This window comes from Rhinopithecus roxellana, chromosome 5, assembly GCF_007565055.1.
Source record: "Rhinopithecus roxellana isolate Shanxi Qingling chromosome 5, ASM756505v1, whole genome shotgun sequence".
NCBI classification, from domain to species: domain Eukaryota; kingdom Metazoa; phylum Chordata; class Mammalia; order Primates; family Cercopithecidae; genus Rhinopithecus; species Rhinopithecus roxellana.
Genome location: NC_044553.1, coordinates 18123172 through 18146585, shown reverse-complemented (window position 1 = coordinate 18146585; position 23414 = coordinate 18123172). Strand labels below are relative to the sequence as shown.

Below are 23414 nucleotides of genomic sequence, written 5' to 3'. Positions count from 1 at the left end.
GACCCTTCGACCGATAATCCGACTGGTAAACATCTAAACTAAGGATACCATTTTCAATCAGAGAAAGCTCTGTGCCTTTCTCATGTAACTCACGGTGGTTTTGAAGGAGCAAAAGATTGGCACCAACTTACACTTCCAGAAGAGAGTGGTTCAGGAAATTACTATGCTTAATAGAATATTAAACTTTAGAAAAATGAATTTTATGTGTGTTTTTAATGACATAGGAAAGTGAGGTTTTTTAATGTATATGAAATTAGAAATCCAATATAGCTTCAGCTGCTTTTTACACATATATGGAGATAGAAAAAAAAATCCTGGAATAATATATACCAAAATCTGAATGATCTCTCTGCTTCATGTTAAATGGGTGTTTTGTTTGCCCTCTTACATTTTTCTGTATTTTCTGCATTTTCTAATATGAATTTTTGATTGTAAAGTCAGAAAGAGAAAAATTTTTAAAGGAAAACCTATTTTTCAATTCTTTGGAAAAAAACTGTTTCCGGAATACCCTGGAAACCCTGTCAGATAATGTAACGTTCAATTTGGCAGCAGGGATGAGCAGCGTGGGAGGAGAGGGTGGGAAAGACGGGGGTCATTTATCAAGATGAGGCCCAGTCCGGCCTCCGCAGAGCTCTGCCCAGGACCAGCGAGGAGCCCAGAATACTTAAGCAGGGTCTTTTCTCTGTCTTTCAGCTTTTTGAAAACAAGAAGAATACTAAAAGCAGGAACAGGAAAGTCGCCATTTACAGTTTTACAGGAAACCAGAGAAATCGCTGTAGCACATTCAGAGTGAAAAGAAATCAGACCATCTATTGGCAGGAAGGGCTCCTGGTCACTTTTGATGGGGGCTACCTCAGGTAGGAACACCGGGAAGCTCACCGACCAGGCCAGCAGGTGCCACAGCAGCCACCCCGGGGCCACGTCAGCAGGATGCCTCATCCTCTTGGTGTCCAGAATTTTGCTCATGAGAGCGGCTCATCATGGCAGCTTGCTAGAAATGTGAGGCCCTCCCATGAGTGTCCCAGAGGCTCGGGGCTCCTCACCCCTGCTGAGTCCCCCTTGCAGGATGGGAAAGGCAAAGGCAGATGTGGCAGCCACCGCTCAGGACTTGAGGGATGTGGTGGCCATTGAGCTCAGGAGAGCCTCAGGCACCTCCCACAGTTATTCAGGTCACCATGTGACCTTGCAGCCATCCTGCCCGTCCCCTTGTTCTGTGAGAAGCCAGGCTGGGGGCAGGGGGCACTGAGACTCCTCAGCCTCCATCTGCACTGCCCATAACCAGACACGGAACTCAGCTCCCTGTGCCATTTATTCTTATTTTTTTTTTAGAGCAGTAGACCTAAAGTCAGCTCAACAGGTTTAACGAATGATAAACACCCAAGATTATTTTAATATTTACAATGAACTTTGCAAAATAGTCTTCAACTCTGTGAGAGGAGAAGAAGGGAAAGGGGAGGTAGCTTTACAGAGGGCTTGATTGGGACCTGCCGCCTCCACATAGATGTTCTCACTTAAAGCCCACAGTTGCTGCTGGACAGATGAGAACACTGAGGTTCAGGGAGGTCCGTTAACTTCCTGAGGGCCTCACCTGAGGGTCAGCTCCCAGGCTGAGCATCCCTGACGGCAATCTTCCTTGTGTCTCCTTCACCAGGCCAGGTCCGGGGCAAGAACAAGGCAGGGCCACACACACGTACATACAGGGAGTCCCCCATCAGTCCTGCAGGGCACAGAGTCTCTCCCGGTTCCCAGGGGTTGAATCATGTCCCTAGGGGCAGGGATATCATCCCAGGGTCCCCCAGAGCCAGATCGCAATGGGATCCTTTTGGTTTCTGGGTTGCAGTGTGGAATCTTCCGACGTGAACTGGAAAAAGAAGAAAAGTGGAGGAATAAAAATCATTTGTCAATCAGAAATGAGGGACTTCTCAGCCATGGCTTTCATCACAGATCATGTCAATTCCTTGATTGATCAGTGGTTTCCTGGTAAGAGAAGATTCTGGAAACAAGCCCTTGTTCATGCTAATATTTATTTATAAATCGGGGTGGGGCTGCTTCTTTTGGGAAGGACAAGAATCCCACTGGGATTCGGCCCAAGCAAAGTAGGGGGTCTTAACAGCCCTTTGGTGGGAGTCCTGGCCCCCGAGAAGTCCAGCTCTGTCATGGGGGGGGAGTACCGTGGGGAGGATGGGGTTCGAACCACACTGGGATTGTGCAGGGATGCGGCCTGCCAGCTGCCCACAGGCGTGGCAAGAAAGATGACACTGGTACCATGAGTGGTCCACGGAGATGCTCAGTGTGAGCTCACACATGTCTTGTTTTCACAGTGAGGATGGTGTGGCTGAAACTGGGGGGGAGTCGGCAGATGGAAATTTATCCTCTGTGCAGGGGCAGGGATGGAGGGGAGCTGTGGCCACCAAGGGGCCTTGCTCTCCTTCCCTGCCGCCCCACCCATCCAGGCGGTGATCAAACCACTAACACAGCCCTTCTCAGTCCCTTTGGATCTGTTTCTTCATTGATAGTTCACCCAAAAAAAGTACTCTTTGAGTGAAGTTGCTGAGGCTCCCTGTTTGTTTTGCTCCTGCGGTGGAGAAACTCCCAGAGCAACCTGCAGCGGGGAGGCCATCTGGGGCTTAGTGGGGCAAGCAGCTGTGGGAATGGCTGCCCCGAGAGCCTCAGCCCCTGAACGCTGGAGTCCAAGCAAGTGACTGGAGAGCGGGTTTGGAATTCCAGTGCCGCCCCTGCAAGCCTCGGCAGATCCCCGGGCCTCCTGGGCCAGCCTCACCTGCATGCAGTGCCTGCATCCCAGAGAGCATCGGGGAAGGTGGCTAAGGAGCAGTGGCAGCATACACTCAGGATACACATTCCAGATCCCAGGGTCTGGTCTCTGTCAGGGTTACGGTCCTTCACGCTGTTGGCAGGAAGGGTGACCTACAAGGAAAAAAGGCTTAGAAAGGAGCCCTCAGAGAAGACAGTTGGGTGTGTGTGTCATGGTGATTTGCGAGGCACTTGGCCATCTAAGGGGGTCCTTAGGCCCATGTAAACCTTTCTGGGCACTTTGCAGCTCCCCACCAGCTAGTGCTCCCCCCACAGCAGGTGCTGGGCAGTTTGACAGGTGGATCCCTTAGACAGTCACCTGAGATGGAAAGGGCTCTGGTGAGCACCTGAGACAGGCTGCCTGGAGCTGGTATCCCCAGCCAGGGGCCCCTCCCAACGGGATGCCTTACACATGGACCTACAGATATCAGATGTGCCTGGAAAGTTCAAGGCATCCACCTCCTACCCTGCATGAAGCAGGCAGTTGGCCTGCCCTGAGGGCACCTCCACAGGGCACCTTGGAGGGTGTTTCTCTGCACCTTCTATCAGAGGCGTGGGAGGGAACCCATGTCCACTGACTCAGTTTTGTCTGTGATAATTTGCACTCATTTCTCCGCCTGCATTGCCCTTCATAGACATTACAAACCTGATGTTTCTAATTGTAGGAAGAGTGGCTTCCACACTGCTATGATTGTTGGAGGATAGCTCAGACCTAGTCTGTAATGACCTGTTAAGGCCCAGTCATGCAGGAGGGATCCCCGCCCTCCTCTCAGGCCCCGCAGCCAGCCTGCTCAGGGTCCCGACCACTGGGCAGTTCTCAGAAGCATCCCGAACCCTCCCCGGACACATCTTTCAGGACAAACAATTGCGCTCTCCAAAAAGGCACCTGAATGTGGCAATGGGTTTCAGCCTGTCTCTCGGGTACAGGCCAGGACAGGCAACTCCCCTGCTGTGAAGGCCTCAGGGCCTGGGGTGCAGAGTGCTGCTTGGGGGCCCTCCCGCACCTCCTTCTTGTGAAGCTGTCTCTTGCTCTGTCCTTATTTAGCCCTGACGGCCACAGAGAGCGACGGGACTCCACTCATGGAGCAGTACGTGCCCTGCCCAGTCTGCGAGACAGCCTGGGCCCAGCACATGGACCCCAGTGAGAAATCAGAGGATGTGCAATACTTCGACATGGAAGACTGTGTCCTCACGGCCATCGAGCGGGACTTCATCTCCTGCCCCAGACACCCGGACCTCCCCGTGCCGCTCCAGGAGCTGGTCCCTGAACTGTTCATGACCGACTTCCCGGCCAGGTATGCCCCGAAGGCCCCTCCCAGAACACAGTGCAGGTCACAGGGGGCCCTCCTCGTTGTGCAGTTGTCAAGTGATCTCCAGGAAGACCCCTCCGGAGCCGGCAGATGCCCCAGCCATCGCTTCCCACCAATCTCAGTACCTTTTTAGGTTCCCATCCTCAGCTGCCTGAAGGGAACCAGGCTGCTGGCTTTCCATTTTGGAGGCCTTGATAGGCCCAGCTGGGAAAAGCGCTTTGCAAGTGCAGCCATCCTGCCTCCTCATATGCCTCTCCCTTCCCCTCGTAGCCAGAGCTGCTCTCTCCTGAGCTGCCTCTCCTTTCCAGTCCTACCTCCCCACCAGCTCCAGGGCCAGCAGATAAGCACAGCCGGCACTCCTCGGGCCTTCAGAAAGGGGAGAGCTCCCACCCAGAGCCTTGTTTACCTTTTTTGTCAAACACTGACTCCTATCTATAACCCTAGTGCTCAGCATCGGACCCCTCAAATCTGTTCTTAGAGTTTATTCTACCTATGCTAACCCAAGATGATAACTAGAGAGAGAATCAGGGAGGAAATAGGAAACGTCACCTTTCAGAAGAAAACTTCCAAAGGGATCCTTTCTCTACGGCCACCACTTCCGTGGACTTCACCCTGTGCCAGCCATCACCACCTCTGAGGCTGTTCGGGTCCTGACCCCACTTTACAGAGGAGACTGAGGCTTAGCAAGCCTCCATAACCCACCCAGGTGTGCCCACCTGCAAGTGGCAGGGCCGGGGTGGCCCAGATCTGTCCAGCCTCACAGATGGCTTTGAACCATGACTCTTGGCCATGGGGACAAATGACCCAGCTCAGGACCCACCCGCGTCAGGGCGGGGGTGATGTGGCTGATGCCGGGTGTGTGTGGCAGGCTCTTCCTGGAGAACAGTAAGCTGGAGCACAGTGAGGACGAGGGCAGCGTCCTGGGCCAGGGTGGCAGTGGCACCGTCATCTACCGGGCCCGGTACCAGGGCCAGCCAGTAGCTGTCAAGCGCTTCCACATCAAAAAATTCAAGAACTTTGCTAACGTCCCGGCAGGTAAGCAGGTCCCAGGTTGGTGCTGTTTTTCTCAGACATATGCTGCCCGGGTCTAAGCTCTGTGCCGTCTTAGAGAGGCCTGAGGCTGCAGGCACCCCGTGTCCTGCTGGCTAACGCTGTGCTTTCCACGGCAGACACCATGCTGAGGCACCTGCGGGCCACGGACGCCATGAAGAACTTCTCTGAGTTCCGGCAGGAGGCCAGCATGCTGCACGCGCTGCAGCACCCCTGCATTGTGGCGCTTATCGGCATCAGCATCCACCCACTCTGCTTCGCCCTGGAGCTCGCGCCGCTCAGCAGCCTCAACACCGTGCTGTCCGAGAACGCCAGAGGTACCGCATTGCGCTGCCCCACCCGGCTCCTGAGACCAACAGAGCCCCAGGCGCCTCCTGCCTGGCACGGGGGTAGAGCCTCAGGTGGCCTACCCAACGCACACCCAACCCATGGCTCGTGTGACCATCCCCTGGGTGTGAGGCCAGGCACCTCGCCAGGTCCAGTCACTGGGCAGAGCCTTGGCGAGGACGGCAGAGGGCACGCTGTGGAGTCGGCTAAGACCAGGCTCTGCAGCGGTCCAGGAAGCTGCTGAGTTTATTTGCCTGTAAAAGGAGGATGATAACATCCTCTCTGGGAGGGCACCAAGCACATGAGCTGCATTAAATCACTTTCTTAACTGCACATGCACACCACTGCTGAGACTCAGATCCTAGGGTCAGTGGGACCATACTATATTTTAAAATAAAATGTTAAAGTAATTTACGTTGAGAAATGAGCAACTAAACTCCAGAGTTGCCAGAGGGTGAAAGGTAGTTGTCTTTTGACTAGGGAAGAAGTAATGCTATTAAAATCAATCACTTCTGCCTCAATGGAAGATAATTTTTTAAATAAAATTCTTTATTTTTTTTTTTTTTCATACAGGATCTCGCTTTGTTGGCCAGGCTGGAGTACAGTGGTGCAATCTCAGCTCACTGCAGCCTTGACCTCCTGAACTCAAGCAATCCTCCCACCTCAACTTCCCCAGTAGCTACAAGCACATGCCACCACACCCAGCTAATTTGTTGTTGTTGTTTTTGTTTTTTGTAGAGATGGCCTTCCGCCCTGTTGCCCAGGTCATTCTCGAACTGTGAGCTCAATCAGTCCCCCCACTTTAGCCTCCCAAAGTGCTGGAATTACCGGCATGAGCCACCACACCCAGCCAAACAAAATTCTTCTACTTGCAACTCACCCCTTTACGTAGGACAGCCTTGACCTGAGATGAACTCTAGAGATTTCGAATCCTTGCTCATTCAGCAAAACTGCCAGCAATTCCAGGAATAAGGTATCATGAATGAAGCTATAGTGATGAGCACTTCTATCCTAAATACTATTTCACTTAACCAGGCCATTCTCTGTCCCTTCTGGCAGTCTGGTGAATAGTGAGAATGTATCAATAGAATATAAAGTATCTAGGGGCCAGGCACAGTGGCTCACATGTGTAATCCCAACACTTTGGGAGGCCCAGGCGGGCAGGTCACTTAAAGCCAGGAATTCAAGACCAGCCTGGACAACATGGTGAAACCCCATGTCTACTAAAAATACAAAAGTTAGCCAGGCATGGTGGCGTGCGCCTGTAGTCCTAGCTACTCAACTTGGGAGGCTGAGGCATGAGAATTGCTTGAACCCTGGAGGCAGAGGTTGCAGTGAGCTGAGATGGTGTCCACTGCACACCAGCCTGGGTGACAGAGGGAGACTCTGTCTCAAAAAAAGAAAAAAGAAAAAAAGAATATATAGTATCTAGGGAGATAGCAAGACAAAAAGACAGTTGCTATCATGATAATTTGATTCTATCAAAACTGAAATTTTGATACATTTGAAAATTGTTTTTCTTTGCAAGATTCTTCCTTTATACCCCTGGGACACATGCTCACCCAAAAAATAGCCTACCAGATTGCCTCGGGCCTGGCCTACCTGCACAAGAAAAACATCATCTTCTGCGACCTGAAGTCGGACAACATTCTGGTGTGGTCCCTTGACGTCAAGGAGCACATCAACATCAAGCTATCTGACTACGGGATTTCGAGGCAGTCATTCCATGAAGGTGCTCTAGGCGTGGAGGGCACTCCTGGCTACCAGGCCCCCGAGATCAGGCCTCGCATTGTATATGATGAGAAGGTACCTGCCTGGATCCCCTGGCCCAGCCCCGCAATGCAGGAGCCCAGCCCTGAGGCTAGCCAGGCATTCCTAGAGGCACCTGCAGCTTCGGGGCTCAGCATCCCCAAAAGCACATTTTTCTCACTCTCCCTTGCTCCATGAGGGAGGTTCTGGCTTGAACCAGAAGGGAGCAGGGGCCTATGTCTGTCTGCTTGTAGCAAGATTGACTTCTCCTTAGCCTCAGAGTTCTCAAACCTTGATTCAGAAACATTGTAGAGGCTGTAAACAGCAGATGAAGAGTCCAAGACAGAAACACATCTGGATTTGGGCTCCAACTCACATTTAGATGTGCACAGTGAGGACACAGGACCAGCCTTGCAGGGCACTCAGGAGGAGCAGACAGAATAAGGACGGTAAAGACCCCTGTCCTGAACTCCTGGTCACAGGGTGCTGGCCAAGTTGAATGCCGAACCATGAGAAGAGTGAAAGGACAAGCTGGCATCCCCAGGCAACTGCGCTGCCAGCCTCAGTTGAGACAATGACTAAATATTGATCTTCCAATAACATTTATCCCTGATGGCTATTTGGTAGATGCAGGCCCACAGACAACTTAAAGTCATCTTACCTTGCATGTGTTGCATCTAGTGCCAGCCTTGTTAATTAATCACCCAGCATTAAAATTCCCTTATCTATAATTTCTTATTATTTGGTGATTTTTCAGATGGTCATTGACTAATTGCCGTAGGAATGACCTGTGCACGTGTGGGTTAGCTCAGCACCTGTGGCTGTTGCCCAAGATAGAAAAGGCAAATCAAAGCAACAAAAATAAGAGCTTCACAATAGTAGGTGACTTCAATAAGGAGGTCACCTTGAACTCAGATTATTGTGGAAACATTCACATTTAAAATTCTCAAGTCTATCTCAGCCATTCTCCTGCTAAAGTATTATTTCTTGACCCTTATAGGGGTCTGTATAAATTTTCCTTGCTGGACCTTTTTATGATTATGAAAATTAGAGAAGGCAACATGTCGTGATCCAGGAGACACTCCTTTTTTTATGAGTTGCATACACAGCACTTTTAGTACCAAGCACATCAAGCTCAGGGTGTGTGTTTTCCTGCCTTGTCTTGCTACTCAAGGATAAGGACCATGACCTCCTTGGAGTCCTTAATCGGTGACTAACAGCAAGTTCTCAGTATGTTTTATTGGATGGAAGGATGAATGGATGGATGGATGGATGGATGGATGGATGGATGGATGGATGGATGGGACAATGGGCAAATGGACAATATGGTGGGAAGTCAGATGGATGGGTGGATGGAAAAGAGGAAGGATAGGAAGACAGATGGATAAATGTGCAGGACAGGTGGTCAGATGGATGGGCAGATGAGAAGAATGGATAAATATACAGGAAGAGAAGCAAATGGATGGATGGATGGATGGATGGATGGATGGATGGATGGATGGATGGATGGAAAGAAGGAAGGGTAAAAAAATGGATAGATAAACGGATAGAAGAGAAAGTGGTCAGATGGGTGGATGGATGGGTAGTTGGAAGGATGGATGGATAAATGGACAGAGGGACATGGTCAGGTGTTTGGTTGAATGTTTGTTTTCCTTGTCTAATTGTGTCTCCCTGATCCCTCCACCTCAGGGCCAACTAGTGAAGGCCACTGGGCCCAGGCAGGGACCTGACTTGGCTTATTCTGTGCCCAGGTAGATATGTTCTCCTATGGAATGGTGCTCTACGAGTTGCTGTCAGGACAGCGACCTGCACTGGGCCACCACCAGCTCCAGATTGCCAAGAAACTGTCCAAGGGCATCCGCCCAGTTCTGGGGCAGCCGGAGGAAGTGCAGTTCCATCGATTGCAGGCGCTCATGATGGAGTGCTGGGACACTAAGCCAGAGAAGGTACTTGGGAGCACAGAGCCCAGGGCCCTGGGACGTCCTGCCATGTGGCAGAAGCTGTGGGTCCCCAGGGTATGTGTGTGTGGCTGCCCACCCATCACAATTGGCAACACTTCTCTGCTCATTTCTTCTAGAGGGTGATATTTGCTGCTCCTAACATATCTACTTTCATTTGCTTTGTGTGTACATGTCACTCTTAGGAAATAAACTTCCTTTTCCTCCCCAACTTTCATGTTACTTCACCATGCAAACAAAGTATATCAATCCCTTTATAACAATACAGTCCCTATGCAAGAACAGAGAGAATGTGGGTATCTCTTTGTAAAGTAATGGGGAAAAGGTTTGGTTGTGAGAATCAGAGATCATATTACAGTGTTAAGGCTAGTTTTTTGTTGGTGGTGTTTTTGTGTTTTTGGAAGAGGCTAGTGGTTTCAAGGTTAAAACTCATTTACTAAATCAAGTGAGCTAGTTTAATGTATTGAGAGTAAACAGGGTATTCTTTAGAAGAATGCATGTCCTTATCTGGGCGTGGTGACATGGACTTATAGTCCCAGCCACTGGGGAGGCTGAGGCAGGAGGATCACTTAAGCCCGGGAGTTCAAGGCTGTGGTGCACTATGATCACACCTGTGAGTAGGTTCTGCACTCCAGCTTGGGTAATATAGTGAGATGAAGAGTGTATGTCCTTGGCCTGGGTTGGAATACCTGGGGTTCAGCTAACCTGACCAGATGAGTTTAAATTACCATAGCCAAGGGTGACCCAGATATCTGGATGGGTTTGCTCCTGATGTCTGAAGCTGTTTTAGCCTCTTATTTGGATCTAGTCTGAATGAGCAGAATCCCTCATTTCTCCCTGGTTGAAGCTGGCTGACCTCATGGGCAGAACTGGCACCAATCTGGTTGTAAGTGACCTTGCTCCCTTCTGGTGGCTCCTCTCCCTCAGCGACCGCTGGCCCTGTCGGTTGTGAGCCAGATGAAGGACCCGACCTTTGCCATCTTCATGTATGAGCTGCACTGTGGAAAGCAGACAGCCTTCTTCTCGTCCCAGGGCCAGGAGTACACCGTGGTGTTTTGGGACGGAAAAGAGGAGTCCAGGTAAGCTCCATGGCCTGCCCTGCCCTCTTTGAATTTGGGGTGGGAGGCCACTGTGGAATTTGGAAACAGAGTCGATGTTGACCACAATGAGAATCATTTAGCAGACAGTAGGGTCCAGAACCTGGTTAGACTGCACTCAAGAAAGAGCAGGGAGAGCAGAAGAAAGTCCACAGAAACAGACATGCACGTATGGTTTTGTGGTTAAGAGATGCCAGAAATGAGTAGTATCTGCCAGGGTGTCTGGGGACACGAGGGCACTGTGGCATGTGCCTATAGTCCTAGCCACTCAAGAGGCTGAGGCAGGAGAATCCCCTGAGCCCAGGAGTTCAAGTTTAGCCTGAATGACATAGCAAGACCCCATCTTTTAAAAAATTAGAAAATTTAAAAACATTTTTTAAAAGGAAATGAGACCTGTCAGTTTGGTTTTGTGACTTTCTCAAGAATGTTCTGCTGCCCCAGATTGCAGAAGGGGCAACAGGGTGGGTTTAAACAAAGTTGGGGTTTTGCCAGGAGGGAGAGAGGGGCAGGGGCGTTGGGGTGTTTTCAAGGGAGTGACACAGAGATGGACCAAGGCACCTAAGTGAGGCCATAAATTCAGGGAGCACAGCGGAAAGTACCAAAGGATCCTAGGTATTGCTAGAGTTAAAAAAAAAAAAAATTAAACCTCAAGAGTTACGGTATTAGGTGGGGTGAGCTGAAAAACTAGGAGGTGGCTGTCAGAAAAGACATGCTTGCCATGGGGTGGGTGGGAGGCACCTAGTCAGTAGTAAAGACAGCATCTGGAGTATGACCTTTGGAGAGGGTGCCTGGGGTAGAGTGGGGAAATATCACTGAGCTCGAGACATAATAAGATAAATGGAACAGACTTCGCAGTTTCTCTTAGGTCAGTCTTCGTGAGTCTGCATCAGATTTCATGCCACTAGGACTGAGTGTTGTGACATGGATGCACTCTAAGAAATGACGCTATAAAGAAGATTTTTCTGACCAAGCCTTGTGGCTCATGCCTGTAACCCCAGCGCTTTAGGAGGCTGAGGCAGGTGGATCATTTGAATTCAGGAGTTTGAGACCAGTCTAGGAAACATGGTGAAACCTTGTCTCTACAAAAATAAATAAATACATAACAAAAATTAGCTGGGAATGGTGACGAGCACTTGTAGTCCCAGCTACTCAGGAGGCTGAGGCAGAAGGATTGCTTGAACCCAGGAGTCTGACTCTGCAGTGGGTGGTGATTGTGCCACTGCACTCCAGCCTGGGTGACAGAGTGAGACCCTGCCTCAGAAAAAAGAGAAGTTATTCTAAGATACAGCAATGGAGCATGCCTTCCTGATGGGACGTACTCTAAGGACAAAACAAAAAGTAAACATATTAATTAAACAGGTTTCAGTAACTATATTGTTGGTAGTACTGTTGTGATTGTTATTCTAAGATGCTGCTTGTGGTTGTGGAGTAAGTTAATGAGTAATTGTGTTGCTGTTGCTGGAAACCGTGATTTTCAGCATGGGCTAAAAGAGAAAGAGATGTAAAGTAGGGTAAGTAAAAGCCTGCAGTTCTGAATTGATTGGATGGACTCGTGATATAGTTGAAAAAAAATAAACATAAATTTCTCAGCTCTGCTCACTGAAAAGGCCTAAAAACAAGGACCAATCGAATGCCAGTGTTCACCCCTAGGAGCTAGACTGTGCTCTCTAAGTACCAAAGTGAACCAGGGCTCATCAGAATCATGGCAGAGTCCATGTCTGGGGCAGGAAGTGCACCTGGAACATCTGCCACCTTAGAAGCAAGGACACCGTCAGACACTTCTGAGGGTGAATTGGAGGACCTGGAGCCAGACTGGCCCTGGGAGGCTGGGCCAGGCCCTGCTCTGCTGGCCTAGAGACACACACGTCGCAGGTACCTGAGACAGTTCTGCTCAAGCCTCAGAAGACTTCCCAGAGGGAAGAGAGAGGCCTCTTCCTGTGACCTGTGAAGGTTCTTTAAAACTCACTGCAGAGGCGGGAGGATAGCTTGAGCCCAGGAGTTCAAGACCTGCCTGGGTAATACAGCGAGACCCCGTTCTCCACAAAAAGGAAAAAAAAAAAAAAAAAAAAACTCACTGTGGCCTGAAGAGAGGCTCACTCACAGGAAGGGAGGAGGGGGCTGGCCCAGAGCACACAGGCAGCCAAGCAGGGTGGAGCCGGACTTGAGATCTGTCTGAGAGTTAAGGAAGGAAAGGAGGCGAGAGAGGCAGGGCAGCTGAGCAGGTAAACAGGATTCACATAGGACACAATTCCAGTTGCGGGGAACAGGGGCAATTATTCTTTATGACTCTCTCTATTTTTAACTGTTTTCAAAGTAAAAGCTATTAGAATATCTTAGTTTTGTTTTTCTGATGCATAAAAAAAATGATGGGAAAAGGGACAAATATACCTGAAGGAAGTTTTTGTTTGCTGTATTTTCTACCATTTCTATCATCTGCAAATACATTATCAGTCAACAGTGGTGAAGCTTTTTAAAATTTGGTAGTAGGAGAAACTTTATATTGAGAATGCTATTCGTGAGCTTAACGTACTCTCTTGAGTTTGAGGGACAGAGCTATGTGATGTGGAGTATGTAACTTCCCTGTTGCATCAGCTTCAGCCTCCTCTTCCATGCAGTGGGTGCCCGGGATGCCTGCCACGGGCGGAGGGGAGGCAGCGATGCCAGAGACAGCCGGCCTGGTGAGCCAAGGCTCTCGCAAACGACAAGCCATTAGTTCTCAGAGCGCTTGTGCTGAGAGCACATTTTGAGCGCCCCCCACCCCAACCCAATCTCCTTTGGAATTCTCCCAACTTGTCTTTAACCCTGACTTTGTCTACTCTGCAGTGAGGGGCTCCCCACATAACACGGGTGGGAAGGATATGGCTGGTGGGAGGGCCCCTTCTTCCTACTGGGGGCAACCGTCTCAACCCTCAGGGGTCACAGAAAGAGGACAGCCTTTCTTCCATGGGGAATGCCCTCCCTGCGGGCAACAGTCAAGCATTACCCTTCAAACAGAACCCAGCTCTGCTCTCTCAGAACGCAGCAGGATGCAACCCTGGGTGGGAGCAGGGGAGGTAAATGAGGCTAGCGGCTGGCCCAGGCCAGGCCCAGGGAAAGGAGGCAGCCCCTGGCCCCTAGGCACTGACCGCACAGTTGCTGCCACTTACAGGAACTACACGGTGGTGAACACAGAGAAGGGTCTCATGGAGGTGCAGAGGATGAGCTGCCCCGGGATGAAGGTGAGCTGCCAGCTCCAGGTCCAGAGATCCCTGTGGACAGCCACTGAGGTAAGCACTGCCCACAGGCCTGCCCACCGAGGTAATCACTGCCCACTGGGTGCAGCCCCTGGGTGGGGGCCACATTCATAAAAATACAGGACACCAGGTCAAGTGAACTTTCAGATAACCCCCAGTGCATCCCTGTGCAATCCCAGAGTAATGCCATGAACCCCATGAAGTAGCAGCCTGTAACCAGAGGCAGCTCAACCCTGCCTGCTGCTGGCTGGCGGCCGGGATTTGGGATGGTGAGGACCAGATGTAGACCCTCAGCAGGAGGAGAGACCCAGGAAGCTAGGGACATGCCTGGGTTTCCCATAACACTGCCGAGTCACTCAGCTCCGAAGGCCTCTTGCCTTCACATCAGGAAAATCACTAGAAGGCCTAAGGTGGGGTCTTCGGAGAAATCCCGAGAGAACTGGCCAAACACAAATGTTCTGAGGCAGGCTGGGCACAGTGGCTCACGCCTGTAATCCCAGCAATTTAGGAGGCCGAGATAGGCGGATCACAAGGTCAAGAGATTGAGACCATCCTGGCCAACATGGTGAAACTCTGTCTCCACTAAAAAATACAAAAATTAGCTGGGCATGATGGTGCACAAGTGTTCCCAGCTACTCAGGAGGCTGAGGCAGGAGAATCGCTTGAACCCGGGAGGTGGAGGTTGCACGGAGCCAAGATCGCACCATTGCACTCCAGCCTTGCGACAGAGTGAGACACCGTCTCCAAAAAAAAAAAAAAAAAAATTGTTCTGAGGCTGTGGGTGCGGGGATAGATTGGTGCAACTTTTCCCCAGGGCAGTTTGGAAGTGTGTTCACATATGTATCAGAAATCTCAAAAGCATGCTTACCACTTAAGCCTCGGAAATCTCGTGTTAGGAAACATCTGACAACACTTTAGCCAAAGTAGATGCACCCCAGTCCCAGGCAGCCAAGAGGTGCTCCCACATCATTTCCTCCTAGAATGAGTGAGAGCAAGGGCTCTGCCTACAGCGTGCTGTCGCATGGAAAGAACAGTGAGAAGACAGCATTGCAGTGTGAGTCCACTTTGCCGGTACCAGGTGCACACACAAATACCACAGAGAACTTCTGAGAGGCTGTGGCCCCAAATTCCAATGGTGGTTTTCTCTGGGGAATAGATTATGGGCTATTTTCTGTTTCCTCTTTAGACTATTCTGTCTTTTTCAACGTTTCTACAAAGAACAGAAATACATAAACAACACACCAGAACGTGTCAATCCATGTAACTTTCCAAGACCCACAGGGGATCCCCAAGGCTGAGTGCATCCTCATGGGAATGCCTCGAGAAATGCCAGACCCTTTCCAGCCTGGGTCTCACAGTGGACCTGTCTGCCTCTGCAGGACCAGAAGATCTACATCTACACCCTCAAGGGCATGTGCCCCTTAAACACACCCCAACGGGCCTTGGATACTCCAGCTATCGTCACCTGCTTCTTGGCCGTGCCTGTTATTAAAAAGGTGAGGTCAGGGCAAAGGCGGGTATGCAGGTCTCTGATGTGCTTCCATGCCTGGGAGGCATCTCCTAGCTGGGAACAGCCTGAAGCTGTGTCAGGGTGGGGACTGCAGAGCCACACCTTCTAGGACTACCTGGCCTAGGACACAGCCTTAGAGACAGTGGGAGGAAAGATATCAGATCTGGTCCATCATTGGTGCCTTCTGGTTTGCAAAAACCTAAGTCCTCAGCCAGACTGAGGGCCAAGTGAAAACCCCCTTTCACATGCAAATGCCCTGACTCAGGTGGAATGACTGTTGGTGCAAATGGCATGGTGAGCAGTCATGTGTGTGCCCTTCCCCTTCAGAGGGCAGGGGCATCCGGAGCCTCTATCCCACCTGCCCAGGCCAGAGCCACCCCACAGCCACTTGGTCACCAGGTCCTGGAGGTCCTGATCTCCTTCCCTCCATCTCTGCCTCCCACAAAGTACTCACCATCTACACCAAACGCAATTTCTCCTTGTCCAGCATGGCCCTGCAGACTCATCTCTTTAACCTCCTAGCCCTGGCCTTTCTAAATGAGACCCCAAGGGGCACTCTCCCCAGTGAAGGGCCCAGCCAGCTGTGCTACACCTTGGGATTAGCCCCAGCCTCTGTGAGGCTGTTCTCTGACCCCTGGGGGCCTCGGCACCCTCCCCACAAAGCACCCGACTCTGTGCTGGGCCCTTCACATCCCAGCACCTCTTCCCAGACCGTCTCCGATTCAGTTCTCATGACCAAAGGCCTTGGCCCCTCCTTTGAGAAGCTGCCCCTCCGTGGGAGGCAGCTCTCTGGCTTTTCCAGGCTCCTCCGCCCACAGGATTCAGGCACGGCTCAGGCAGTTCTGGTTTCATCCACCCTGAGGGACCTGTCTGTGCAGTAGGCACCCTCGGTAAATGCACAAGAAGCCTTTACTGGTGTTGCTTTGTTAAAATGTGGTGACTATCATCATCCAATTCCAGTTTGCCCATCTACAAAATAGGTATAAGAAGAGACAGAGAGAAGGCCTAGCATACCCGAAGGTCTAGGCCGGTGCACTTGGTAAAAGAACATTATTATTACTTCTGGATGGAAGCAAACTACATGAACTCTTCTCTTCACCCTTCTTCAGTTTCATTTCTTAAAAAAAAAAAAAAAAAAAAAAAGTATGAAATAAACCTTAGAGTCATTTATGACCATGGCCCCACAGCGAGGCTAGGCAGCTTGGGACCCGGCCCACACCAGAGCACAGGAGAACATGACACAAAGTGTTATTGAGGCCACCGCTGGCCAGAGCCCCCAGCCAGGGCACCACCTCCTGCACGACCAGAGGGAATAAAGCCTGCTCTGTGCAGGGCCTCCTGTGCAGGGTGTCTGCCCCCTCCAAGGCCGCCAGGGCAGAGCCTGCATTCTTGCACGCGCACGCACGTTCACACCCAGCCGGAACATGGTGCTCACCGCCCTGGCCGGGGCCTGAGCCAGGACTCCAGATAGAGACCTGGAGCCTATTTGCCTTGGCTGCCTTCTTTCCCTAAAATCCTGGGGATGGATTTCCATACACTTTCTTACAGCATGTTGTCCTGGACAGTGAGCTACGGGTCTCTGTTCCATTTCCCTACACAGCCAGCCTCCTGAGCTCCCCAGCTCCCCACAAGGAGGCTTTCTGCCCTGCCCCCTCACTGGCATGAGGCCCAGCTCCCTGCTCTGCCCTGACTCCAGCTTTGTTCTGCAGACCTCTTCCCACCCCCACCACAGCCGACACTGTGTCTAGGCTGCGAAGCTGCGCTGTGTTCCTGGCTCTGCCCTGGGAGGTGTCCTGGGGCAGTCTGGGGTGGGCCTAGCATTCAGCATGGTCCCTGTAACTTTGGCCTCTGCCCAGTGACCTCTGGCGGGTGTAGAAGAGCTCATGCTTCATTGAGAGGGTGGGGTGCACCCTGAGGACCCTGTCAATGTTGGCTGAACCACAGGCATCTCAGATAGATGTAAGCTGGGATGAGCGCTTAGCAGGCTGAGACAGGCCTCCACGAGAGGGTTGAGTAGGAAGCAATTTCTTCCAGAATTAGTTCAGCAAACACATGTCCACCTGGAGCAGGAGCCAGGTGGAGTCACAGGGCCACCAAGATGAAGGAGACTGAGCCCTTCCCTGTGCCAGGCCAGTGCCACGGGGATGCTGGTGGGCTGGGGCACGTCCTTATGGAACACTCCACCTGGTAGGGGGGTGGCAGGCAGGGGGCAGTGCACAGACACTTGCCATGCCCACACTGCTGTCACGTTAAGCACACCCAGAAAAGGGCAGGCACCAGGTCCTGCCTCTGAAGGAGGCCTTGGTGGCCTCAAGGAGAAGGCAGCTCCCTGCTGCTCGCCCTGCAAGAAGCTGGCACAAGCAGAGGCGGCCCATGTGGTCCAGGTGACACACGGTCTCACTTGGTGCCACAGGCCCTGCCTCTCGGTGGCATATTCCTTTCTTTGCTGCAGGGATGGTAGACATGGCTCTGCTGAGTCAGAGCTCACTTCCTTAGGAGCAGCCCCAGCCTTTCTAAGAGCTTTGCTGCCCTGAAGCGTGTTGGTGGAACGTGTGAAATGGAAGGATGTGACACATCCCTGTCTCCTTCCTGCAGAATTCCTACCTGGTCTTAGCGGGCCTTGCTGATGGGCTTGTGGCTGTGTTTCCCGTGGTGCGGGGCGCCCCAAAGGACAGCTGCTCCTACCTGTGCTCACACACAGCCAATAGGTCCAAGTTCAGCATCGCAGACGAAGATGCACGGCAGAACCCCTACCCAGTGAAGGCCATGGAGGTGGTCAACAGTGGCTCGGAGGTCTGGTACAGCAATGGGCCGGGCCTCCTTGTCATTGACTGTGCCTCCCTGGAGATCTGCAGGCGGCTGGAGCCCTACACGGCCCCCTCCATGGTTACGTCGGTCGTGTGCAGTTCTGAGGGCAGAGGGGACGAGGTCGTCTGGTGCCTGGATGACAAGGCCAACTCCTTGGTGATGTACCACTCCACCACCTACCAGCTGTGTGCCCGGTACTACTGTGGGGACCCCAGCCCCCTCAGGGACATGTTTCCCGTGCGGCCCTTGGACATGGAACCCCTGGCAGCCAGTCACACGGCCAACCCAAAGGTGCCCGAGGGGGACTCCATTGCAGACGTGAGCATCATGTACAGTGAGGAGCTGGGCACGCAGATCCTGACCCACCAGGAGTCACTCACCGACTACTGCTCCATGTCCTCCTACTCCTCATCCCCACCCCGCCAGGCTGCCAGGTCCCCCTCCAGCCTCCCCAGCTCCCTGGCAAGTTCTTCCAGCGTGCCTTTCTCCCCCGACTGCGAGGACTCAGACAGGCTACATGAGCCCAGTGCTGCCTCCGACAGGTCTGAGCATGACCTGACCCCCATGGACGGGGAGACCTTCAGCCAGCACCTGCAGGCTGTGAAGATCCTCGCCGTCAGAGACCTCATTTGGGTCCCCAGGTAAGTTTCCCGAGGTGAGGGCACCATCGAGGGCATGCCAACAGAGCAAGGAGACCCCCTGGGAGCCAGGGAGACTGCCTGGCATCCTTAGAGGTCATGTGGGGACCCAGCAGGTGCTGTGCTTCCAAGAAGGTTGGTTCCCTCCATTGGGAATGGGAGTGATATCTTTAGCAAATCTAAGAGTGGCCGCACTGAAGCTTATTGCCTGCCAGAGAGCTTAAGGTGCCACACAAGGAAAGCCACAATCAACTGTGATTCAGCTTCCACTGGGAAAATTCTCCTCTGCTTTGGGGTCTGTCCCCTCCCCATAACTTAATCCCTTAGCAGAAACTGCATGTCTGTTGCCTCCCTTCCGCACCTTTCTGCACACCGGCTTCATTCCCCCGAGAGCACGGCTACCGACAAAAACGCTTCCCCTTCTGGGTTTTGGTTGCTTAGGCGCGGTGGAGATGTTATCGTCATTGGCCTGGAGAAAGATTCTGGCGCCCAGCGGGGCCGAGTCATCGCCGTCTTAAAAGCCCGAGAGCTGACTCCACATGGGTAAGACTGAGTGGCAGCTCCTTTAGGACCCAGGCAGCAGCATGAGCACAGAAGGCCCCACAGCCAGGTCCTGCACAGTGGCTTTGCTGCCCCTCCATTCTCCCAAATAGCGTGTCCACCAACATGGCTATAAGTCAAAGTGGAAACAAGATGGGGCCCCGCAGACAGCTCCTAGGGGCTCCACACTGGCCATGGCTCCCTGTTTCTGGAGTACTCAGTGCACCTGTAGATCAAGTACCCTACCTAACGAATGCCTCCAGGGCCAGAATTCAGCTACAGTTGACATGCAGATGCATCCAGGTGATTGATTCACTGTTCTTCCTGCCAAGCAGGAAACCCTACCCGAGGTGTCCACCTGCCCACACAGCACCCTATGGGGACAGATGACATAGGCACACCTTGTCATCTCCAAGCCTGGGGTCTCAGCTCCTGCCCTTCCTGGGCTGAGGCATGGTTCAGTACCTGTCTGTGGGTGGGTACCCCTAGGATTATGCCAGTCTCCTCTGTGAGGGTATGCTGGGCAGGGTGCCCTGTCCAGAACATGGTCTACATGGCTGGAGTGATGTGAGGCTGGCCCCAGCTGCAGCTCCCCACAGTGTTTACACCCCTCACTTTGACTACCGAGCCCCACATGGTAAATCTCCCTTATGAAAAGTCCTCAATTCAAATTGTGTGTGTGTGTGTGTGTGTGTGTGTGTGTACTTTGGAGCTCTTCCACTTCACACTAGGCCTGTTTTCCTGTAGCGTGAGTTATCCCCCATCCCTGGGCAAGTGGGTTTTTATTTCATCTGGAGCATAAGAGGGTGGAGAAACCCCAGTCAGCTTGTTTCTCCCAGAGCAGGACAATGACCCAGGAGGCATCCATGGCAGTCTCACTCCCTTGCCTGCCAGCTTTGATCTTTGGCAGTGAATCCTGGGCCAGTGACCCTTGCTCTGTTAGTGGTTCTGGAAGCAAGATCTGGATCTGCTCCTGAGCTCTGCCAGAGTGTGTGGATGGAAGCCTTGAACTGACGGAGTTCCCAGCTTGCAGGTTGGGCTTCTGGAGGAAATGGGTGTGCAGCACCCAGGTTGGGACCTTGGCATACCTGCCATTAGTGTCCTAACGTTTAGTTGTTGTTGTTTTTCCTATCCGTCCCCTAAAGCCAGATTTTACCTCTTTCTCGCTATAGGGAGAAAGAGGCCCCAGCAGTCAGCCTCAGGGGAGGTCCTGGCAAGGCTATGCAGAGTCAGAGGTCCCTGGACATCCCAGTTTGCAGGAGCACCTCAGTGCCATGCAGGCCGCACACACAGGGCACAGAGGGAGGAAAGGCAGTTAGTATGTGCTCGGGGTGGGGCACCACCAGGGCAGGTAGGCTGCACTGCGGCCCAAAAGGAAACTTGTAGCGCCCCCACCAATCCTGCAGAACTGTCCACAGTTTCAAAAAATGTATGTAGTGATGACTTTGGGGCAGTAGGTTTTCCATTTAATATATGAGCCTGTATTTCCTAAGCGTGTAGAAACAGAATAAGAGAAGAATCACATTGAGCTTAGTGGCAAGGGAGTTGAGTTAAACTCGGTCATGAGCCACTCACAAGCAGAAATTTGGTTCATTGGTGTTTTCTGGATGCTTTGAAGTTAAGTCACGGATACCTGATCTGATTGCTTCTGTGGCTTTCCAGGGAGTCGGACTCTTACAGACAAAGCTCATGGAAGTGAACTCATGCCCACAGCCCATGTTTGGACTTTATAAAGCCTAAGCCCGCAGGCTGGGCCACCGGGGAGAAGTGGTGCATCTGAGCACATCCCAGAGAGGGCTGGCAAGCAGACATACTCCCCTCCCCTTAGCCAGCTCTGCCTTCCTCAGAAGGCCCAGGGTGAGGGTCCCAACCCCACCCAAGTGGGGACCCTGTGAGTTTCCTTAGACCCCTTCTCTCTGCAGGGTGCTGGTGGATGCTGCTGTGGTGGCAAAGGACACTGTTGTGTGCAGCTTTGAAAATGAAAACACAGAGTGGTGCCTGGCTGTCTGGAGGGGCTGGGGCGCCAGGGAGTTTGACATTTTCTACCAGTCCTATGAGGAGCTGGGCCGGCTGGAGGCTTGCACACGCAAGAGAAGGTAATTCCTGTGGAATGACAGTCACACATGCAGAGCTGGCTGGCCCCAGGCTGCAGCCTGACCCCTCTGCCATCAGCCTCTAGTTCTCCAAGGACCTAGAAGACAGATGGAGTTCTCCCCTGAACTCCTTGCTGCTAAGAAGTGCTAAGAAGTTACCCGCCTGGCGGTGGCTCCAGGGTTCTCTGGTTCTCTGGAGCAGAGTTATCTGAATACCCCATCCCCCAACTGCTGATTTTACAGCCCCAGGGAAGACAGTGGTATCAGGCTGGGCAGGGCCTCCACTGGCCTCCTCCATCAGTTTCCAGGAGCAGGGCTGGAGGATCCTGTTCTGAGCTGGGTCAAACAAAGTAGGGCCGGGCCTTCCTGCCATCCCCGGGTCTCAGATGGAATTACACCAGAGGCTCTCGGTTGGGAAGCAGTTGAGGTAGAGCAGGAGGGGGGCTGTAACCCCTGCCCTTTCCCCGCCGGAGACCTCAGGCTCTCAGCACATTCCGCAGGCTCCTGAGTCCCTGAGGCCTGGGCCAGCTTGGGCAAGCCGAGATCAGATGTCTCTGTGTTCGGGAAGGTCTCTGTGTGGGAAAGCCCTCGGAGGACGCTGGGTGAGGAGCATTGCCCCATCCAGAGAATGAATGAGTTCCTTTAAGTGCCGCAGCCAGAAAGCCCAGAGGCACATAGTGCGAGTGCACCAGCTTAGCCTTTACATTCCTCCACCGACAAAAGGAAGGGGAAACTCAATCAGCCGGACTTCAGAAAGGGCCTTGTGTTTACAGCTTTGTCAAGTAAATTTGAACGCAGCTGGAGCACAAGCCCTGTTTGTTTGCACATAAAAATCTTGTTTATCACTTTTAAAAATTCAGTAATATCTCAGCGGTCAGCCTTCTGGTTGTGAAATCACATTGTATGGGATTTATACCAAATTATGTATTTGCTAAACTTTCACTCCACACGTGTATAGCAGAGTACGAAAAGGAAAATTGTCCACAGGGGGTTTATGGATACAACAGCAAACATTGTATAAATTATGCACATGCATGTATTACACACATGCACACATATATGCACACACATGTGCAAACATAACCACATTTTGTCAAGGGTTACCCTTTGGGGCTTCTTAAACCTGAATGGGAGTTTGAAAGAGAGATCATACTCCAGCTGAAGTTTGTTGACCCTTTTCTAAAATTAAAAAGATCAAATATAGTATTTGCTGGATATGCAGGGGGATGAGACTCTTTTAATCTCAAAATAAACAGATTCTTTCAAGAATGAAGCTGTGGCCTCTGTCTTTCGAGTGCTTATGACCACAGCACAGACTCAGTCCCTCCCAGACCCACTGACTGTCTGGGGGTAATGGGCAGCCCCTCCTTGCCCACTGTGCCAACATGCAGGTGGGCCCTGAGCAACTTCCAGGGGTGGAGACACTGCTCTGTCAGTCACAGGTTGGAAAAAGCGAGTTCCCCTACTTTTTTTTTTTGTGCCAGCCTGGGCACCAAGTCCCAGGGGTTTGAGGGTCTGCGCTTCCTGTCCAAAGTGCTGGGATTACAGGTGTGAGCCACCTGGGCTAGCTGAATCTCTGCTTTTAGAAGCTCACTCCTCATAGGTAGAGTTGACAATGAGCACACAAACAAGTGAGATAGTAGAGCAGCCGGACCACCCAGTTGGGCAATTGGTGGCTTGGCCTAGGGCTGTTATATTTAACTGAGGCTGGGGAGGCCTGCAGCCTGCACCAGGAAGTACAATGTGAGACTGAGGAATGGGAAGAAGGCATTCCGTGGAGCTCTGAGGACACTAGGTGCAAGGGCCCATGCAAAGGCCCTGTTGTGGGATCAAGCCACTGTGTGGGAGGGACACAAAAGCCTGGCGTGGCCGGAGCCTTGAAGGAGGGGACTGGGCACACAGAACTGCAAGTGTGGGTCTCTGCTGAAGATCCTGGCAGTTTTAAGCAGGATTATTAGATGATTCAGTCATCTTTACAAATCACTTTGCTGAATGTAGGATGGATTAATGAGGGGGTAGTTGGAGGCTACCCCTTGGAGGGCATTTTGGCCTTATCTACCAAAATTTCAAATGCACATACCCTCTGACCCAGCAGTTCCACTTAAGCATTTGGTCCTGAAATATTCGTAAAAGTGCCCAAAGATACAGAACAAGGATGTGCATTGTAGCATCTCTTAGAATATGGCCCCAAACAGGAAGCAACCCGAACCTCTATCAGGAGGGAGGCCATAAAATTCCTGCACATGCAACAATGCAATCCTCCGCAGCCTGTCAAAGAGGCAGGCAGCAC

The 23414-nt window shown here is 51.9% G+C and overlaps 1 protein-coding gene across 3 annotated transcripts in view; it reads left to right on the top strand.

Moving 5' to 3' along the window:
• LRRK1 (leucine rich repeat kinase 1) overlaps nt 1-21996 on the top strand; it is a 147895-nt gene extending 125899 nt beyond the window's left edge. For 2 of the 3 annotated variants that reach the window (XM_030930364.1, XM_030930365.1), the window contains 13 exons: nt 694-857; nt 1841-1980; nt 3857-4106; nt 4990-5156; nt 5291-5488; nt 7027-7304; nt 8999-9193; nt 10133-10284; nt 13451-13568; nt 14915-15031; nt 17641-18494; nt 18933-19034; nt 20954-21996. In XM_030930364.1, coding sequence (XP_030786224.1) covers nt 694-857; nt 1841-1980; nt 3857-4106; nt 4990-5156; nt 5291-5488; nt 7027-7304; nt 8999-9193; nt 10133-10284; nt 13451-13568; nt 14915-15031; nt 17641-18494; nt 18933-19034; nt 20954-21131 — 2913 coding nt within the window. In that variant the 3' untranslated portion in view covers nt 21132-21996. The other variant, XM_030930366.1, reaches the window with a different exon arrangement.
• The last annotated feature ends 1418 nt before the right edge of the window (nt 21997-23414 follow it).